Source organism: Diospyros lotus, unplaced genomic scaffold, assembly GCF_014633365.1.
Source record: "Diospyros lotus cultivar Yz01 unplaced genomic scaffold, ASM1463336v1 superscaf1, whole genome shotgun sequence".
Classification (NCBI taxonomy): domain Eukaryota; kingdom Viridiplantae; phylum Streptophyta; class Magnoliopsida; order Ericales; family Ebenaceae; genus Diospyros; species Diospyros lotus.
Window position 1 is genome coordinate 911,428 of NW_026267104.1, and position 19,575 is coordinate 931,002.

Below are 19,575 nucleotides of genomic sequence, written 5' to 3' on the forward strand. Positions count from 1 at the left end.
TGTGCCTTCTTTTTAGGGGTGTTCAAAAAAATTGATAGACCGTGGAAACCACCCGCACCAAACCAAACCGCACCGAACCGCGTGATTTTTTAAGGACGCGGTCTGGTGCGGTTTGAAAAATACCCAAACCGCGGTTTATGCGGTTTGGGGTGCTGGCGGTTCGGTTCCAAACCGAACCGCTCGACTATATTAATAATTAAAATAAATAAAAAATAAAAAATGAAATATATAAAATAATTAGATTATTTTTTGTAGTAGACTAGCAGTCCCATTTTAAATCATTTTTTGTTATCATTTTGGAACCAAAAATCGCACCAAACCAAACCAAACCGCACCAAACCGCACCTAAATTACACAAAACACCAAGTTTCAGCAAACCGCGGAAACCGCACCAAACCGCACCGCATTATGCGGTGCGGTTTGGTGCGGTTTGTCCGCACCAAATCAGACCGCCGGTCTGATTATAGGTGCAAACCGCATATGCGGTTTGGCGCATTTTTTTGGCCAAAAACCGCCCAAACCGCACCATGTACACCCCTACTTCTTTCGTTGTTCTCCTCTCGTTCGGCAACACAATAACCTTCCCCCCACCCCCCCATATATATATATATATATATATACACGAACAACAATAAATAACGATGACCAAAAATGAAGAAACGACAAAAGAGTAACAAGTTCGGACACACAATGAATATTTTGGGATTCAAAAATGCAAAAATTTAAAAAAAGAAAAAAACTGAACACTAAAATTTATAAGTTATCGAAAACGCGTTTTCAGTTTTTTTTTTTTTTAATTTATGAATTACCCTTAAAATATTTCACAAATTACAAAAAATGACCCCCAAAAAAATTTCAAGTTATCTTTGTCGTTTTCAAGCTTCAAAGGTAGTTTGGAATGTGCAAATTAATTTGTGTTTTCCAAAAGTGACCCATCACATCCATTGATTTTTGATGTGTCAAATCCTTGTTTCAACTCAACACACCCTAGTTGGGGTGGGTTGAGGGCTACAAAACAATTAATGTTTTAAAATTAGATCGAACAACTAATAGATCTATTAATTGAGTTACGGGTCAGTTGATCCAACTAGTTAAATCGGAATGGTTCAATTGGATGATGTCATATATATATATATATGGACACACACATACAAATTACTACTGTTATTAAAAATAATTTATACTCTATAATAAATAATTAACAAAAAATTATAATTAATCATCCTAACAAAATAAATAATTAACCAAAGCAATTAAAAAATTGGAGTTAACCTGGTTCTCGATTCTGATCCGATTCATTGGGTTATCCTGATTTTGATCGATTTAAATAAAACTCAATAACATACATATATCTGGGCCAAATGACAAACTTATTCTTGATTTAATTGATCGAAGTGGACAAACCAGTCCAATTTTTAAAACATTGAAACCGACCTTGTAATTTTGGTGAGGTTGCATCCTAACTACTTGAATGGCGCGAAGCCTTATATCAAATTATAATTTTACACTTTATGAAATAATTAAAAATAATATTTTACTCATAATTTTTTATAATATACCTTACTTTAGAGCCAAACAAACCCTAAATAACAATGAAATAAAAATAATTTTACTAAAAATAAAAACAACTAATAATGCCATCCTTAAAAATAAGTCTTTATTTAAAAAAAGTTATTTTGTTTACACAAATTTTGTCTCTTTTAACATTTATCGTTAACCAACATAATTTAATAAACTTTCGTTTTATGGAATTACAAAAATAGTCATAGATGAAAAATAACTGATTAGATTTGTTGATATATTTTATTTTATAAAATATTTATAAGTCCAAATTTATTGTATGATACATAATATTGGTTAGTAAAACACCAACGTAAACAAATTAAGAAGGTAATGGATGTGAAAATGTTAAGATGGACGTGGGATCATATAAAAAAAAAATTATTTATAATAAGATCATATTGACTTATATTAAAGATGAAATATGTGAGACATGATTAAAATAATTTGATTATGCTTCAATACTAAAGGTAGAAGATGATCAATAAAAACTTGATAAGAAATGCATTTAGGTATAATATTAGTTATAACTTTGGTCGCATGGAAACGAAAACATAAAACAAATATGATATGAAACAGGAACGAAGAAAATATAATTTTCAGAAATGTAGAAAATTAAAAAGTGGGAAAATGCATAAATAATAGAAATTATTTGACGGAAATGTGTTTTTGATACTATTTTAATATTTATAAAATATTTTTAAAATTATATAAATAGCCCATAAATCTTTTTTTAGATTTTTTTTAAATTTTAAAAATAAAAATATTTTAAAAACGTCAAAACGACGCTCCTAAAGTGTTTTTGTGCATTATAGATTATAAGAGTCTTATACAAGATAAAATTATTATAGTTGACATAACTGATAAACTTTAACATTTATGCAACTAATAGTTATTGAGATGATTATTCTTGTACACTTTTCGATATTCATGTGTCAAAAGATATAAATCGGAAGGGTAAAGCTTCACCGCACCTCCTGCGCAAGGCGAGAGTCGAACATCATAACCCACGGATGTTGGTGTTGCTGGTAACTGGTGGTTAATATATTGCCAAGTTCTTGTGCTGGACGGGCTGTGTTGTGCTTTGGAGAAGGAAACAAGAAGAAAGTGAAGTTATGTTTATTAAATTAGTTTGAAACCCAAAACTGAAAGAATTTTCAGAACTCACGAAACTCGTTCATGGCTTCCAAGGCGGATGAAGAAGCAGGGGAGATGGAGGTTCGCATGCTAGGCATCAATAGCAAGGACTCTGCGTAATTGTTGTAAAACGGCTGGGCTGTCGCCGGGCACAAGAAATCGGAGGAATTCGTACTGAACAACGGAATGTTGCTGAAACAAGGATTCGGCGCATCGAAAATCAGCGGATGGTGATGAGTCCCCGCCGGAAAACACGAATTGATCTCCAAGTTCCCCACCACCGTGCTGCCGCAGTTCTCGTCCGTCACCACCGACGACGAGGAGTCGTTGTCGTCGGCCGCCTTCTGATTCTTGTTCGTGTTGTCCTCGGAAGAAGAAGCGTCGGGTCCGGGTTTGGGGCGGGGCGGGTTGTCGTCGGAGCGGGAGAGGCCGGTGAGCTTCTGGACCAGGGCCATGAAGTCCCGAGGATGAGTGTGAATAACCTTGGGAGAATGCGTGTAGATGATGACCGGGTGGTGGCGCTGCTGCTGCTGCGGCTGCGACTTGGCGGAGCTTGGGGCGGAGGAGGACGAGGAGGACGGCGGCAACGGAGACGGCGACGAGGACTTCTTGATCAAATGCGAGTCTTTATTAATCTTGAGAATATTTTTATTATTATTACCGCATTTGGTGTCCCCCTCTTTCTTGCCCGAAAAGTGTTCGTGAGAATGCGTAGTTGGACTCATTTTCAGAACTAAGTCCCAATCGATGGATGAGTCTGCTCGGTGGCTGTCTGGGTGTCGTCTTCGCTCGATCGCTTGCTAGCTAGAATCCAGAATGAATGGGGTGGGAGCGATGACATATATATATATATATAGAGAGAGAGAGAGAGAGAGAGAGAGTAGCTGAGTAGGGGTGGTGGAGATGGAGAAGATAGGAAGATGAGGGTGGAGCAGAAGAGTTGTTGGGATGGGTGACAAATGGACGCCGTGGAAGCAGAGAGGAGTTGCGGGAACTGGGAAGCAGTTATGAGTATGTGTCTTCCCTCTGCGCGTTTGGCGCCACTGTAAAACCTCTTTCCTTTCTTCCCTACAAAAATCATATAAAATAAATTATGTAAATTAAAATTTATTATTGTCTTATTTTCTAGTATCGAGCATAGGTATGTAAAAAAAAAGAAAAAGAAATCCACACCAATATCATTATCGATACGTTTTGTAATTAATATAATATTATTATCTATTGTTAATATACACATAATATATTACATTTTAAATTATATTATATACAAATCTAAAAGTTTAAATATGCATATAATTTTTAAATTTGATATTAAAATAAAAAATTAAGATGAGGCCTATTTAGGACAATTCCAACCCTAACTAATTTACGCCAAATTAACACTCCCCGGTTTACACAATGGAAAAAAGAAAATAAATTTAGAATTATTAATACCATTTATGTGTTAATGAATCATCATTATCAAAAACCATAATCTCGTAAGATGGGATTAGGTACACAAACTCTATCTTTTAACATTTATCCTTAGCAAACATAATTTAGTAATATTTTATTTTATGAAATTACAAATATAGTCATAGTCGATTGGATTTGTCAATAAATTATATTTTAATTTTTTCTCTTTCGTTAACATACTAACAACTAGTAGTTAGTATGAAATAATAGTGGTTAAAAAACAACAAGTCGTTAAAATTTGTACTTATTTCTATTTTGATTACTAACATTTAATTTGCTACAAATAAATCATTAATATTTGATTTTCTTCACAATGTCATATTTATAATTTTTCGTCAAAGATTACGTTAGAGTTGATGACATGGCGATGAGCTAACATTTCATTAATCTTAGTCGTAAATTTGTAAATGACTTGCATGTATACTAATCATGGTATGATTGTAAATAGAAGATCTCCACGTGATAAGTAAAATTATTTTTTTTATTTTTTTCCTCATAAATAAAATATACATCAATTAATTGTTACAAAAACTTTCATGCAGTGAAATAGTATTTTGGTTGTGTAAATATGAGACAAAATCCTCGATTAGTGCATCAGATTAGAGGTAAACATTGGTTTAATTTAATTCCAAAACTTTATTATAATTTAATTTTTTAATAATTCAAGAGAAAGACTCCTAAGCATTAAGATTGAATTGAATGGTTTTGGACCACTTCATGGGAAAATCCCAACACATAACGTCGCCCATAAACACTTATATTTAATAACATATTATTGGAAATGATAACAATAATAATATAATTAATAGAATCTATAATTCATACAAACTTTTGGGACCACAGTATAATTATAAGAAAATTGCTCAATCTTCCATGGCGTACGGTTTTCTCGTCAATTTGAGCTGTTTTTGAAGCACTTTTTGTCCTTAAGTGGACCAAACTCGTGTTACCATGTGCCTGCATTATTTTAATATATTAATTAATCAATTATATTGAGATTAAACATCAATTAGTTATAGCTTAATCTAATTAATTAATGGAATCATCAAATTATTGATGAATATTATAAAATAAAAAAATCAACAAGAAATTAGCGGCGATTAAGATTCAACAGGAGGCTTTGAGAGCTACAAGAGTTGGGCTTTCTATTCCTAGTCAAGGGTCATTGACCGTTACCAAGATAATTGACTTTATGAAATCGGAAAATTAACGGAAAATTAAAAATGAACACTTTTATTTTTTTCGTCTTATGATCACATTGGTCTTCTTGGCTTCGCCCCTGGTTCTGGATTTCTTTCCCGCTGACTTGGGAATTCCCTCCCCCTCCTCTCTCTCTCTCTCTCTCTCTCGCTCTCTCTGGTTTGGACCGGGAAATCTTTTTCCTGCTTTCGGAAAGCCTGATTTCTGGGTTTGCCGTTTTTGATCTCTAAACTGAGAGTTGGGTTTGTGGGTTTCTGCGAGTGTCTAAAGCCATAAATTGGCAGTCCATGCTGGTGTTGCCTAAGTGAAGTCTCCGGCTGTGGGCTCACTTTGAATCTTGGGCGTAAAAATGAGCAGAAGAAAGAGAAGGAATTTTGATTTGACTCAAGCCGTGGAGTTTTTGAACCATTTGTTGGCGGAAAAGCCTCTGTTTCCTTTCCTGATTCCTGTGCTGTTTATCGGTTGGGCGATTGAGAAATGGGTTTTCTCTCTCTCTACTTGGGTTCCTCTCGTGGTTGCCGTCTGGGCTGCTGTTCAGGTAACTTTCTCCAATTTCAACTGGTTTTCTTGATTACTTTCTAAATTTTTTGTATTCCCTGAGCTGGCTTTTAGTTATTGGCAGCTAGTTGTATTGCGTTTATGTTCTAAGATATCCAAGTTTTCATATGAATTTGTGGGTGCACAATTTTAGTTTACAGAGATTGATCCGTGTTAGATAACTCCTTGGGATGGTTTCCAGTTTTGTCCTTGCAAAAGCTGTGTGTGGGAGGGTTTATAGTTTCTTCACGAAACTACATTTAGTGGATTATCCCCTTGTGATAGGAGGATGGATGTTGGCATTGAGGCTGAACCACGCTAAATTTTCTTTGTTCTGTTTTCTCTTGATTTTTGTTTTTAGAATGTGTGGATACGATCCTAACAATCCGATTGTTGGTTTGATCTGTTGGCGAGTCATGTGTGGTAAATGGATTTAGTATTCTTCTCTCTGCCCTTTTTCTTTTTTATGTCTTGGATTGATGATTTAATTCAATTCTCTTGCAACTATGATGTGAGTTTATGACAATACCATGTGTTTGTTTCTTCCTTCACTTCACTTTTACTTATCCGCATCTATGCGTATACACATTTCATTTGCTTTTCTTCCTTGTGTTTTGCTATATTCAGTAATATCAGGTAATGTGGCCAAAAGGTTTTAGTCTTTTTGATGTAAATTCCACGCAATCAGCTCCCTATATTCTTTAACACGTTGAAAACAGTGAAATTCTGTTACTTTCTAACTATGGAATCAATTTCTTTTCAAATGCTCTAATACTTAGTTTAGTATTTTAGTGTTCTGGAGTCTATTAAGTTGTAATTAATTTTCTTGTTGATATTTTTATCAAGGGTGAAGTAACTAGTTTACAATCTGAGCATGAATATTTTCAGCTTTTATGAAATATGCAAAATCTGCAAGGGACATCTAAATCCTGACACTATGAACTTTAGATATAGATGCAGACTCCCGTATTTCCTTGTTGGCATTTGCCTTTTCTCTTACATAAGCATTTATCTATGGTTCTTAATGTTGGAATATGACTGGAACTTCAATTTCGCAGCTGTTCTCCAGGACCTGGGAGTTACATTTATATTCTAGTACCTTGAACATTAATTGCTCCATTCCCAGACCTTTACATTAGGAACCTTCTGGACTACCAGTCTAATGGGTTAAAAGTGAATAGTTAGTGTCACATACAAAAAAAAGAAGAAGTGAATAGTTAGTGTTCCTGTAACAGAACTTATTGTCTGTTCTTTTCATCTGTCTGCTTCTTTTTCAGATTAGGTAGATATCATTGAGTGGCAGGAGGAATTACTTACAGTATCTATCTGAATGCACTGACATGAAATTTCACTCTTTTCATTGGCAGTATGGTAGCTATCAACGCGGTATCATTGTGGAGGACCTGAACAAAAAATGGAAACAAGTCACACTACGCACATCAGTGAGTTATCTCTTTTCTTCTTCCACATTTCATTTGGCTTCATCAAATTGATTTACAGCTTTTGCATTTTTGCACAGCCAGTGACACCATTGGAGCACTGTGAGTGGCTGAACAAGTTATTGATGGAAATTTGGCCCAACTACATTAACCCAAAGCTGTCCATGAGATTCTCATCCATGGTTGAGGTGACTGTCGTGTTTTTTTTTTTTTTTATTGATAATTTAATGTTCTCTCTAATTCTAGATTTCTGCCCAACCCCCCGGAAAGTTTTCACTGTCATTGCATTGGCATGAGTATCTTTGTGGGTTATTCATGTTACAATGGATAACATCCTCTCAGTATCAGTCAAGATATCCATGAAATTTATTCAACTATTTTGTGAACATTAGGTGGAAAATGTGGTATGCACAGAGATATCCTCACATTAGTTGGCCAAAGGGGTATCTGAAAGATTGTTTCCTATCTTTAACATCTAAAATGGGGTTCTTTTTGTTGGGACTGCATTATTGACACCAGATGTATCCCTACATCTTTTCCTTGTTACCATCTTTAAATGTCTTAACAGAATTTTATATGTGTTGCACTTATGATTCCTTTTGTTCCTGCAGAAACGTTTGAAGAAATTAAAATCAAAGCTTATTGTACGTGCTGCCTTCTCTTTTAAATTTTACTTATAAATTGGCATTTCCTGTGTAGTCACTTTCACTAAGAAAGAAGCTATGTTTTTGTAGGAAAGCATTGAATTACAAGAATTCTCACTAGGTTCACGCTCTCCTATCTTGGGCCTTCATGGTACTCGCTGGTCAACTTCAGGTGATCAGGTCTGTTTTCTGGTTAAAAGATATACAATACTTTAGAAGTGTCTTTAGCTTGAATTGAGCAAAGTTTTATGAGGAAAAATTGTGAATAAATATCTCCACATGAAACTTAGAGGCAAATGTTGGACTGGGTAATTTTCTTATGAGATCAATATGTGTTGTACCAATAGGCGACAAAAAGAAAGATATGAAAGTTGAGGGAGGGAAAAACAAAAGTTCATGTGGAGATATCATCAGTTGCTGATCAACAATATCATCCATCAATAATGCCTATTAAGTCAGTCTTGAGAAATCCTAGCTTCTTACATTACCTGTAAGATCCAGCCCATCTAATTACCAGGATCACATAATTTTAGGGACAAAAGCATAGCTTAGATTTATACTGCAGATAGCTTAATCAGCGATTTATTATAGGATCTCAAGATGATATGACTTAACAATAATAGGTGTGAAAAGGAGTAATCTCATTAATATAGCATAATTTTAATTACTGCTTCCTTGCATGTTGTAGGGCATCAAGAGGTTAGCTATTGTGCTGCAATTAGCATTCCTTTTCACTTGATTTTGGAAGCTTTTGGCACATTTCATTATATTTTTCATGTATTTGTGAATGAAAGAAAGCTCATTGTCTCAAATTGTATGTTTGACAGCGGACCATGCATTTCGGTTTTGATTGGGACTCCACGGATATGAATATCATGCTACTTACTAAGTTGGCAAAGCCATTAATGGGAACTGCCCGAATAGTTGTGAACAGCATCCACATCAAGGGTGAAGTGTGTAGCTCTCTCTCTCTCTCTCTCTCTGTGTGTGTGTGACTGTTGGATGGGTATGCAGTTGAATCCCCAACCTTGACATTTGGGGGTCAACTCCACACCAGAGATGTTATGTTTAACGAATGTTTTGTTCATATATGTGTCTATTTTTGGCTGTGGGTCATATTACCAGTTCTCTTAGGAAAATTTTATATTTGAGTTGAATAGCATAAAATGCCCTTTTTACATTTTTATGAATGTCTGCTTGGCATACAGATGAATGGCTATTACACTTTTTAGCTGAGACTGTAGGCTTTTCTTAGCTTTGATTAAGAGCTGAAACTTAGGGTATTTTTACAACCAAGATTTTTTATTGGAAATAAAAATGAAAAGAAAATATATGTGCTTATTTGCATGCGTTTGTAATTTTCTTTTGCTCTATAGTCTTGCTTCCTCCCCAACCCCAAACCCCCCAAATTTTTTGTTGTTAGCCCCTCTTGAATTCTTCTTCTCTATCTGCTTTCTGTTGCATCTACTTTGTCTCACCATGCTTTCCTTGTCCTCTCTGCTCATTGCTGCTTCCTTCCGCAATTTTTTGTTGTCTGCCCCTCTTGAATTCTTCTTCTCTATCTGCTTTCTGTTGCACATCTACTTTCTCTCACCATGCTTTTCTTGTCCTCCCTGCTTATTGCTGCTTCCTTCCTATGCTACTTTGTTTCTCTGTTGTTCTGTTGTTACTATACCTTTCTTCTGGCTGCTCCTTTTTCTGTCTGCTATTCAGCCCTAGTTTTTCTGTTCCTTTGCTGCAACTATGTTTCTTCTATTGCGATTGCTTGCCATATGTTCTTATTTAATGGCATATTTTATTATCCTTTCACGTTTCATTATTTTGATCGGTAGTTCTTAAGTAAAATTTGAAGAAATAGACTTTGTCCAACCTCTAGGGTGATGTATCCTTAAGTGATTCTGATGTATTCAATCCATGCCCAAACCAAAATGGGGCAGCTTATACGGCTCTCTTATCATGTTTTACAGGTTCTACTGATGCCCATTCTGGATGGAAAAGCAATGTTGTACTCTTTTTTATCAACTCCTGAGGTGAGAATTGGTGTTGCATTTGGTAGTGGTGGAAGTCAATCTCTGCCTGCAACAGAATTGCCTGGTGTTTCATCATGGCTGGTATGTTTCTGAACTCGTACAATACAAGGACTGGTGGAAGATTTTATTCTTTTGTTCTCTTCTGATACATTAATTTCTTTGGCCTTGCTACTCAACTTGGCATCTCAACTGTTTTTGCATGGATTACAAAATTTACGTAGAATAGCAACATTTTATCTAAAAATATTGAACTCCAAAGATAGATTTCTAATTTTTATTTTTGATCATTCTTGGAGTGCACAAAAGTTGATTTTAAGAAAAAAAAATATTATATGAAGCCTTCGGCCCATTATGTGGGGTTGGCTACATGAATTCTAGCTTTCCGTTCATTTCTATCTATGGCCCTTTTGTTTGATATGACGAGTTTTGCGCTGACTGTTAGCTACCTAGCGCAACCCTCCTTTATTCAAGCTTGGGACTGGCAGTAGATAAGAATTCACGGGCGGAGTTGAATTTTAGAAAAATGAAGAAAAATATTACTTTTCATACCAAAGAATTAAATGCTCTAAAGTTGGCAAATTTGCTTTGAGGAGTTGAAAGAGAGAGATTGGGACTTAGAAGTGATGAAAGTATGGCATTGGTGGTGGTAGTTTGAGTGCAGTGGTAAAATTGGTTTTAAATTGATTCTATGTTAGATATTAGAGGTTATGAGTTCAAATCTTATTCACATAGATGTCTAGTTTCCTTCCTTTTCCAACCTAGCTTGTCTTGCTACCAAACTTGATTAGTGATATCAATTTAATTCCTCCTTAAAGTTAACATACATTACTGAACTGATTTCCCGTGAACTTAAACTTCTAATTCTATAAGTGATCTAGTTGGGTATCAAAGTTTTGTTTCCAGGATGTCCTACATTCAAATGTGGTAATATTTCTTTGTTATTATTTATGTTTTTTCCACCTGTTATGTCATTGTGCACTATATTTTGTATGTGCATGTGGACATTGTTTGATTTGGTCAAAGCCTATTTGTCACTTTACATGAAACATAGAGTTGAATGTGTGGGGTATTGACTTGATTTGCACTATAGAACCCATTTCTATACAGCTTAAGCTTTCAAAACTGTCATTGATCCAATACTTATTTCATCCCATCTTATGACTTCAGAATAGTAGGTTTGCCATTGAAGATGTGATTCTGAAACCTGCCTAATGTGCTACTGTTGATTGTCAATCAGATTTAACTAAAAGAAGATGAAACTACATATTGTGCTACTTTAAGTTTACACATGATATGTCTTGATTTCATGCCCAAGTATTGTAGTTGACTTTGATTACTGATGCATTTGGTTTTTGCTACAGGTTAAACTTTTAACTGACACCTTAGTTAAGACAATGGTTGAACCTCGTCGTATGTGTTACTATTTGCCATCAGTAGACTTAAGGAAGAAGGCTGTTGGTGGCATAATCTATGTGACAGTCGTTTCAGCAAGCAAACTTGCCAGGAATAAGTTGAAGGGAAGCCCTTCTAGAAGGCCACAGAATTTATTGATAGATGGTAGGTTAGAGGAGCCCCATGATAGTAAAGATCTGCACACATTTGTAGAGGTTGAACTTGAAGAACTAACCAGGAGGACAAAGATTAGACCAGGCTCAAATCCTAAATGGGACTCAACATTCAATATGGTTATACATGGAGATTCAGGAATCTGCAGATTCCATCTCTATGAAGGTACTCAAGGGTGTGTGAATTATGACTATATAACAAGCTGCGAAATTAAGGTATTTCCTTTCAGAATGCTACTATTTATCTCAATTTTAGACTCTGTGGAACATGGCTTCAGACATGTCATCTTACTTGGAACCTAATATTTGCACTTGACGTGTGTTGTACTGCTTATATTGCTATTAATGGCAAACAAGGTCACATTAGTTTCCTTGCACACTTTCAGAAAATGCTTTTTTTTTTTGTGGTTTTGTTTTATGGACTTGCAATGGTGGATAGGGTCTCCTTGTGAATTATCATTTATGGCATTTGTATTTTTTAAATGATAAGTGAAGGTGTATAAAATAGAAACACCTTAAAGGACAACCTTGTATAGAAAACACTTAAAGTGCGTGCACCCTGGATAAAATAATAGGCAGGAAACCAAGAGTTTGCACTAGAAAATCAGAGGCAAAATAACAATCATCTAAAACCTGTACAATGGATGAAATCTGACCACCTATTCAAAGGAGGGTACATCAACTCCTATATGAAGCTGGAAAACGCCCTCATGGAGCTGATAAACACCTCTCATTTGCATATCTCATGAGGAAATCCGACCACATTGAAATCACCACCTTAACACCTCTGGAGACCCTGCCTAGCCCCAACACTAGCAAGCTACTCCCAAAGCCTCTCCCATGGTTTCTTATATACGCCAAGAACACTTCTTTGTCAAACAATACTTAAGAGCTTCAATCTGAATGCTCGTGACTTTCTAAATTTACTATTTCTTCCTTCCCCAGTGATACTATATTGTTTTGTGACAATTGTTTATATATGTTTTTTTCTCCAATGAACAGATGAGATATGCCGCAGATGATTCCACTGTGTTTTGGGCAATAGGACCTGAATCTAGTGTTATAGCAAAGCATGCTCAGTTTTGTGGAAATGAAGTTGAAATGGTGGTTCCATTTGAGGGAGAAAATTCAGGAGAGGTACAAGCTGCTGTACCTTGTGAAAGGCAGATTTTTAAGTACAAATTATGCTATCATTTTCTATAAATCAACGATAACTTTTCTTCTCTAATGGCAAGATTCAATAGCTTAGTACCAAATGATTATTACTGTCTGGTCTTTGTCACAATCTGTTACTTTCATAGATTTGAATTTACTTAGGATTTAGTTATTTAGTCATCAGAAGTTGAGCATTTGCATCAAAATGGGATCCCATTTCGTTTAAAATGAAAGGAATAGATGGTATTATAATCTCCTGTAGTCTACAATGTTGAAAGGTACAGCAGTTTAACTGTAATGTTTTGGTTGAAATGACTTTTGCAGTTGATGGTGAAACTTGTCTTGAAAGAATGGCAGTTTTCTGATGGTTCATATACCCTGAATGGTTTCCAACTCGACTCTCGTCACTCATTATCTGGGTCATCAAATCTTCTGCATGGAACTGGAAGGAAAATTTGTGTGACTATTGTTGAAGGGAAGGACCTTGCGTTAAAAGACAAAATTCGGAAGTCTGACCCCTATGTTAAAGTACAGTATGGGAAGGTAAATCTCCCTAAAGAAATACTAATCCTTAATCTTTTAGTCTGTGTCTTTCTGTACAATTCCTTGATAAAACCTTAAAGTACTTGCTGGATAACTGAACACTTGAATTTTGACAAGGCCTGAAAATTCTTTTCAGGCTCTCCAGAAAACAAGATCTGTTCCACATACTCCAAGTCCTTTATGGAACCAGAAGTTTGAATTTGATGAGATAGAAGGTGGTGAATATCTTCGGATAAGATGCTATACTGAAGAAACCTTTTCAGACGACAACGTTGGTAGTGCACGAGTTAATTTAGAAGGACTCAAAGAGGGTTCAATAAGAGATGTGTGGGTTCCCCTTGAAAAAGTAAATTCTGGAGAATTGAGACTTCAGATAGAAGCATTGCGAATTGATGATTATGAAGGATCATCGGTATGTGTTGTAGGCATCTAATCATGTTGCCAAAGTTTCAATTATGAAATCCAATACAATGAAATGAAACAAAAACAGGCATATCTTGAAATTCTTCTCAATGGGGATCAACTTTTTAGCTGTATGTATATTTATTAATCTCTTCAACTAAGTTGCGGCCTGCTTTGCGGCTCAGTGTACAGACTGGCTAGGAATTTAGTCTCATTATGTTGCCATCCAGGCCTTGAGCAATAATATTGCTATAATGGACCCAGTTCTTTCATGTGGTAACCAGAAGTTTTAAGTTTGGTAGATAATGGGGGTGTACAGGGCTCAAATCATTTCATAGTGCTATCATTTGAAACTATACTATAGGTTCTTTAGAAAAAAGAGAGCCTCATTTGTCCTTCATTTTGGTGCGTGAAACTTCCTATCAAGTTATGCTGTGTTGGTTCTACAATAATTGCTTATACAAAATAAGAATCTGGCATAGTTTGTCCAATTTTCATCCTCATTTTGTTCTTCTATTTGATGCATGCACCAATAGGCGTCAACGTATTGATCTTAAAGTTCAATATTTTGAATTGTTAATTCAACTTTCTTGGTATCTTCAGGGTTCAAACATCAGTTCAAGCAATGGCTGGATTGAGCTTGTTATCATTGAAGCAAAAGACCTTGTTGCAGCTGATCTCAGGGGAACAAGTGATCCGTATGTCAGGCTACAATATGGAAATGTGAAGAGAAGAACCAAGGTTAGAAGTGCCCCCTCACACTTCTTTGTTAGCTGTTTCATTTTCATTTTCTTCTTTTTGGGGGCAAGTAAAGAATTGTCCCTGAAGCACAACTTCTAAACAATTTAACATAGGGGACATATTTTGTGCCAAAAGCATCTTGATCTTCATGACCTTTGACCACATTTCATGTGAAAACTATATATAGAATGTCTTATTTCTATATATAGTTTGGGGTGGGCTGTAATTTTTAAGATGTAAAACTATACATTACAGATTTTGGGGTGGGCTGTAATTTTTTTTGGACTAATTTATTATTAAAAATTATTTTTTTACATTAAAAAAATATTTTTTATTTAAAAAATTATTTTTTTAATATAAAAATTAATTTTAATTGTGAGCTGCCCAGGGCAGCTCAAGTGTAGATCCGCCGCTGCTTATTTCCTAAAATTCCTTGATTGTGATCTCTAAACTTGCAACGGTTGAAATTTCAATATATGATGAGATCATATGTTTATCTTTTAACCTCACAAGTTACATCCAGGTGGATTTGCTTTCGCTTAAGATACATTTCACATATTCTATCTCTGCTTTAACCTAACTCTTTAGATACTATAGTATCTTTGCAATATCCTATCTTAAAATTTACTACTACTGTTTCGAACTAAAGTATATCCTGCAAAGGCCACTAGTATCATCAGTAATATTCTTCTTGGAGGTTCCTTTTCTTTTTTCTTTTGACATCATGGATTTATTATCAAATAACATATATGGAACTGATTAATAATAATATTGTTTTTATTAGTACAAATAATAAATAAATCAGCATGAATGTGCAATCCACGTGTTATCAAGGGAAAAACCATGAATTATCCTAAAAGCTCGATTGAACAAAGTACCATAACTAATGGTTATGAAAGAACACTTACACCTACCTTCAAGCTGGAGGCCCCTTACTCGAGAGACACCCTCAATCCACTGTTTTTGTGCTTGTTGAACATTGTCTTAATACTTACCTATGAGATGAAAATAAATAAATAAATTCATGATAATTCCTGACTTCCTGATGCAAAGTTATTACAACTGCAAATTCATTAGTTTCTCCTTGCAGGTGATGTATAAAACTCTAAATCCGCAGTGGCACCAGACCTTTGAATTCCCTGATAATGGCAGTCCCCTGCTGCTGCATGTGAAAGACCATAACACCCTGCTGCCCACATCAAGCATCGGCGATTGCATTGTAGAATATCAAAGGTTGCCTCCAAACCATACGTCTGACAAGTGGATACCCCTTCAAGGGGTGAAAAAGGGAGAGATCCATGTTCAGATTACAAGAAAAGTTCCAGAACTAGGGAAGAGACCCAGTTTGGAGTCGGAATCATCTGCAACTAAAGCACGTGAAATTTCTGGCCAGGTGAGACCATTTGCGGGATTATAGAAAACTTTATGGCTTAATGCCACATCTCATCAGAACAAAACACCACCAACAACAACAACATATCCAGCCTTTATCCCACTTTGTGGGGTTGGTTACATGAATTCTAGATTTCCATGTATTTCTGTCTTTTGTCATATTCTCATTTAGGCTCATATATTTCATATCAAACTTTAATGTCTCTTTCAAAGTCTTCTTGGGTCTGTCTCTACTTCTTTTTTTGACTAATTGTTCAATTTCATCAACTCTCCTCACAGAAGCGTCTCTTAGTCTCCTTCTCACATGACCAAACCATCTTAGTCTAGTCTCTCTCATTTTCTTCTCGATTGGCACTATTCCTACCTTATTAGGGATAACCTCATTTCTAATTTTATCTTTTTTTGTATGGCCGCACATCCATCGTAGCATTCTCATCTCCGCTACGTTCGTCTTTTGCTCATGTTGGTATTTGACTGCCCAACATTCTGAGCCATACAACAAGACTGGTCTTATAATTGTCCTATAGAATTTTCCTTTCAGTTTTAATAGGATTTTACCATCACATAACACCCTCGATGCATTTTTCCATTTTAGCCAACCTGCCTTAATTCTATGCGTAACATCCTTGTGAATTTCTCCATCTTTTTGAATCACTGATCCCAAATATTGAAAATGGTATTTTCTTTGTAAGATTTGGTATTTTATTATAACATCCTCCACTCTTGCATTCCTACTAAATTTACATTCTATATATTCTATTTTCCTTCTACTTAATTTAAATCCTTTAGATTCTAAATTGTTTCTCCACAACTCAAGCTTAGTGTTCACTCCTTTTTTTGTTTCATCTACCAACACTATATCATCTGCAAATAGGATACACCATGGCACCTCTGTCTGAATGTGTTTAGTGAGTTCATCAATTACTAAGGCAAATAAGTATGGACTTAGTGCAGAACCTTGATGCAGTCCCATTGTAATTTTAAACGGTTCAGTATCCATCCGCAGGTTCTGACTCTTGTCTCTACACCGTGATACATGTCCTTAAGAGTTTGTATATAGGTTATTCGAACTCATTTCTTCTCTAAAACCCTCCATAATACTTCTCTAGGGACCCTATCATGAGCCTTTTCTAGATCTATAAACACCATATACAGGTTATTATGATGATCTCGAAACCTTTCCATTAGGCTCCTCAGTAGGTATATAGCTTTCATTGTTGACCTACCAGACATGAAACCAAACTGATTTTCCGAGACATCTGTTTCTTTTCCGAGCCTCTGCTCTATTATTCTCTCCCAGAGTTTCATGGTATGGCTCATTAACTTAATTCCTCTGTAATTTTCATAATTTTGAACATCTTCTTTGTTCTTGTATATAGGAACCAAAGTATTCTTTTTTCACTCATCTGGTATCTTTTTTTATTTAAGGATCGTGTTAAATAATTTTGTTAGCTAAGAGATGCCCTCTTCTCCCAAGCATTTTCATGCTTTTATTGGTATATTATCCGGTCCTACCGTTTTATGATTTTTCATCTTTTTTTTATGCTTGTCTTATTTCATTTGAACTTATGTGTTAATAACATCTCATCAGAACAACTTGGAAGAAAATTTACAGATTTCTTTATAGTTTGGATCTGCATTGCTGGGTCTTCGAACTTTATTTGTTTTTGTTTTTGCTTCAAAATGCTTTTTGATTTGTGCAACTGAAAGTTAGCCTCATTGTCGCATGCTCAATGGCTTCTTACTACTGCATAATTGCTGTCTTACAATTCCTGTTCAAAATGGTCATTTGACAGATGAAACAAATGATGATCAAGTTACAATCTCTAATGGAAGATGATAATCTTGATGAACTATCTACAACCTTGAGCGAGCTTGAAAGCCTCCATGACATGCAAGAGGAGTACGTGGTACAGCTGGAGACTGAGCAGACGCTGTTACTCAACAAGATTAACGAGCTTGGCCAGGAAATCTTGAATTCGTCGCCTAGCCTGAGCAGGAGATCTTCCACGAATTGAACGCTCGATACAAATGCTACTCTCATGCATTGGTTCTTCGATAGGATTTCAATCCATAATCACTTTTAAGTTCTTTGTTGGGTAATAATGTCTTCTTATTTTTAACTTAAGTTAGGTGATTTATTTCAGCATCGGTGCAGCCCTTATGCTGTGTAAATGTGATCATATATTCAGAATTGTGTGTATATTCTGTGCCAGCAATCAAGATATGAGAAGCCTAACTAGCTAGGCTATATATGAGCCTTATGGAAGTGAAGATCGCCTCTTGCTTGGTGGTGATTGGGGTTTGTCTTTGCACATCTATCAACTATTGTTTGATGCCAGTTAGGTAATTCATTTAGATACTGTGATGTGTTCTAAATAACATTATATGATCTCGACCGATTGTGCATTGGAAGAGTTGGTAAAGATTCTTATTTATATGTAATATCTTATTTATCTTTTTATAAGTAAAGTATTTTCACAACTTAAATCTACGACTTAAATTACACTGGAAACAGAAAATAGATATGATATAAAATGGAAGTGAGGAAATAATATTTTAAAAAAAATAAAAAACAAAAATGCAAGGGAAATGTATAAATTGGAAAAAAAAATAGGAGTTTTTAGTAAATATAATTTTAATATAACAAATTATAAAAAAATATTTTTTTAATTTAAAAAAATATATAAATTTTATAATATATTCAAATAAATTTTAAAATAAATTAAATTAGAGATGAACAAAAATTTCATCTATAATTAGGTTAGAGATAAAATTTTTGTAAACTATGCATGTTTATGATTTTTTTTAATATTATAAGATGATTTAGAAATATTTTTGAAATTACAAAAATGACTCAAAAACTTCTTTTGATATTTCTACGTTTTGATACAAGAAACGTTTTGAAAACAAATGTTGAAATAGCACTCTCAAAACGTTTTTGTGTATCATAACCTATTACTTTTCAATGATAAAAAAACAACTTTATTATATTTTTAACATATTGCAATATTTTAGTTTGCAATTTATTTGTAAAAATTTGTTAATAATTTTTTTGGCTCAAATAGTATTTACTAATTTGCATGAGAAAAGCCATTTTGAGGGGAGGTATACAATTTCTAGCACCATAAGGAAGGTTATGCAATAGTTTTGAAAAATAAGGGTATCAAGGTAATATTTTGTATCTTAAATAATGCCACTGTGCAATGAAAAAAAAAAAAGGATAATGCATAAGCTAACGGGTAAGTTATAATAAATTTTGTTAATTGATAAAATATTATAAAATATAATGTATTTATTATTAATTAATAAAAATATTTTTAAATTAAAAATAAAGTATAATAATTACATTTTCTCCAAAATAAAGTGTATTTATAAAAACTTAACCTTTATCTCAGGCATGGTTAGCATTACTTTTAAAAAAATTTATTTAAACACTTAAATTTGACATATTTATTGATATCATACATTAATATGTTATATTAATATAATATATAGTGTTGTAGCTAAAATACAACATTAATATTTGTTTTTGAAAAAACTTGACAAGAAGTCGGCAAGGCCAGGCAATAATACAAGACCTATTTAAAAGAATTATATTGTAGTTGTGGAGATGCTTGATCTATTATTTGAGAAAGTTAAGAAGAATTTGAAATAAGTGTCTACAAAATAGAAAATAGTTTAAAGACACGTAAGAATTTGTCATACACGAAGTCTTTAATGTTTAAGTCACATACTATTATAGTAAAATAAAAATACAGATGTTGTGCAAATA

The 19,575-nt window shown here is 34.5% G+C and overlaps 2 protein-coding genes across 2 annotated transcripts; one reads left to right on the forward strand and one right to left on the reverse strand.

Annotated features, from left to right (window-relative positions):
• Window positions 1-2,390: 2,390 nt before the first annotated feature.
• LOC127793073 (VQ motif-containing protein 20-like) lies at window positions 2,391-3,715 on the reverse strand. Its single transcript, XM_052323842.1, has one exon. It carries the CDS (start codon window positions 3,420-3,422, stop codon window positions 2,718-2,720), a length of 705 nt encoding a protein of 234 aa, XP_052179802.1. The 5' UTR covers window positions 3,423-3,715; the 3' UTR covers window positions 2,391-2,717.
• Window positions 3,716-5,406: 1,691 nt separating this feature from the next.
• On the forward strand, window positions 5,407-18,074 carry LOC127793169 (synaptotagmin-5). Its single transcript, XM_052323955.1, has 14 exons — window positions 5,407-5,890; window positions 7,257-7,331; window positions 7,409-7,516; window positions 7,940-7,972; window positions 8,063-8,152; window positions 8,800-8,925; window positions 9,940-10,083; window positions 11,364-11,783; window positions 12,570-12,704; window positions 13,047-13,265; window positions 13,402-13,677; window positions 14,271-14,408; window positions 15,499-15,801; window positions 17,597-18,074. The coding sequence occupies exons 1-14, from the start codon at window positions 5,702-5,704 to the stop codon at window positions 17,816-17,818; spliced, it is 2,478 nt and encodes an 825-aa protein (XP_052179915.1). The 5' UTR covers window positions 5,407-5,701; the 3' UTR covers window positions 17,819-18,074.
• The last annotated feature ends 1,501 nt before the right edge of the window (window positions 18,075-19,575 follow it).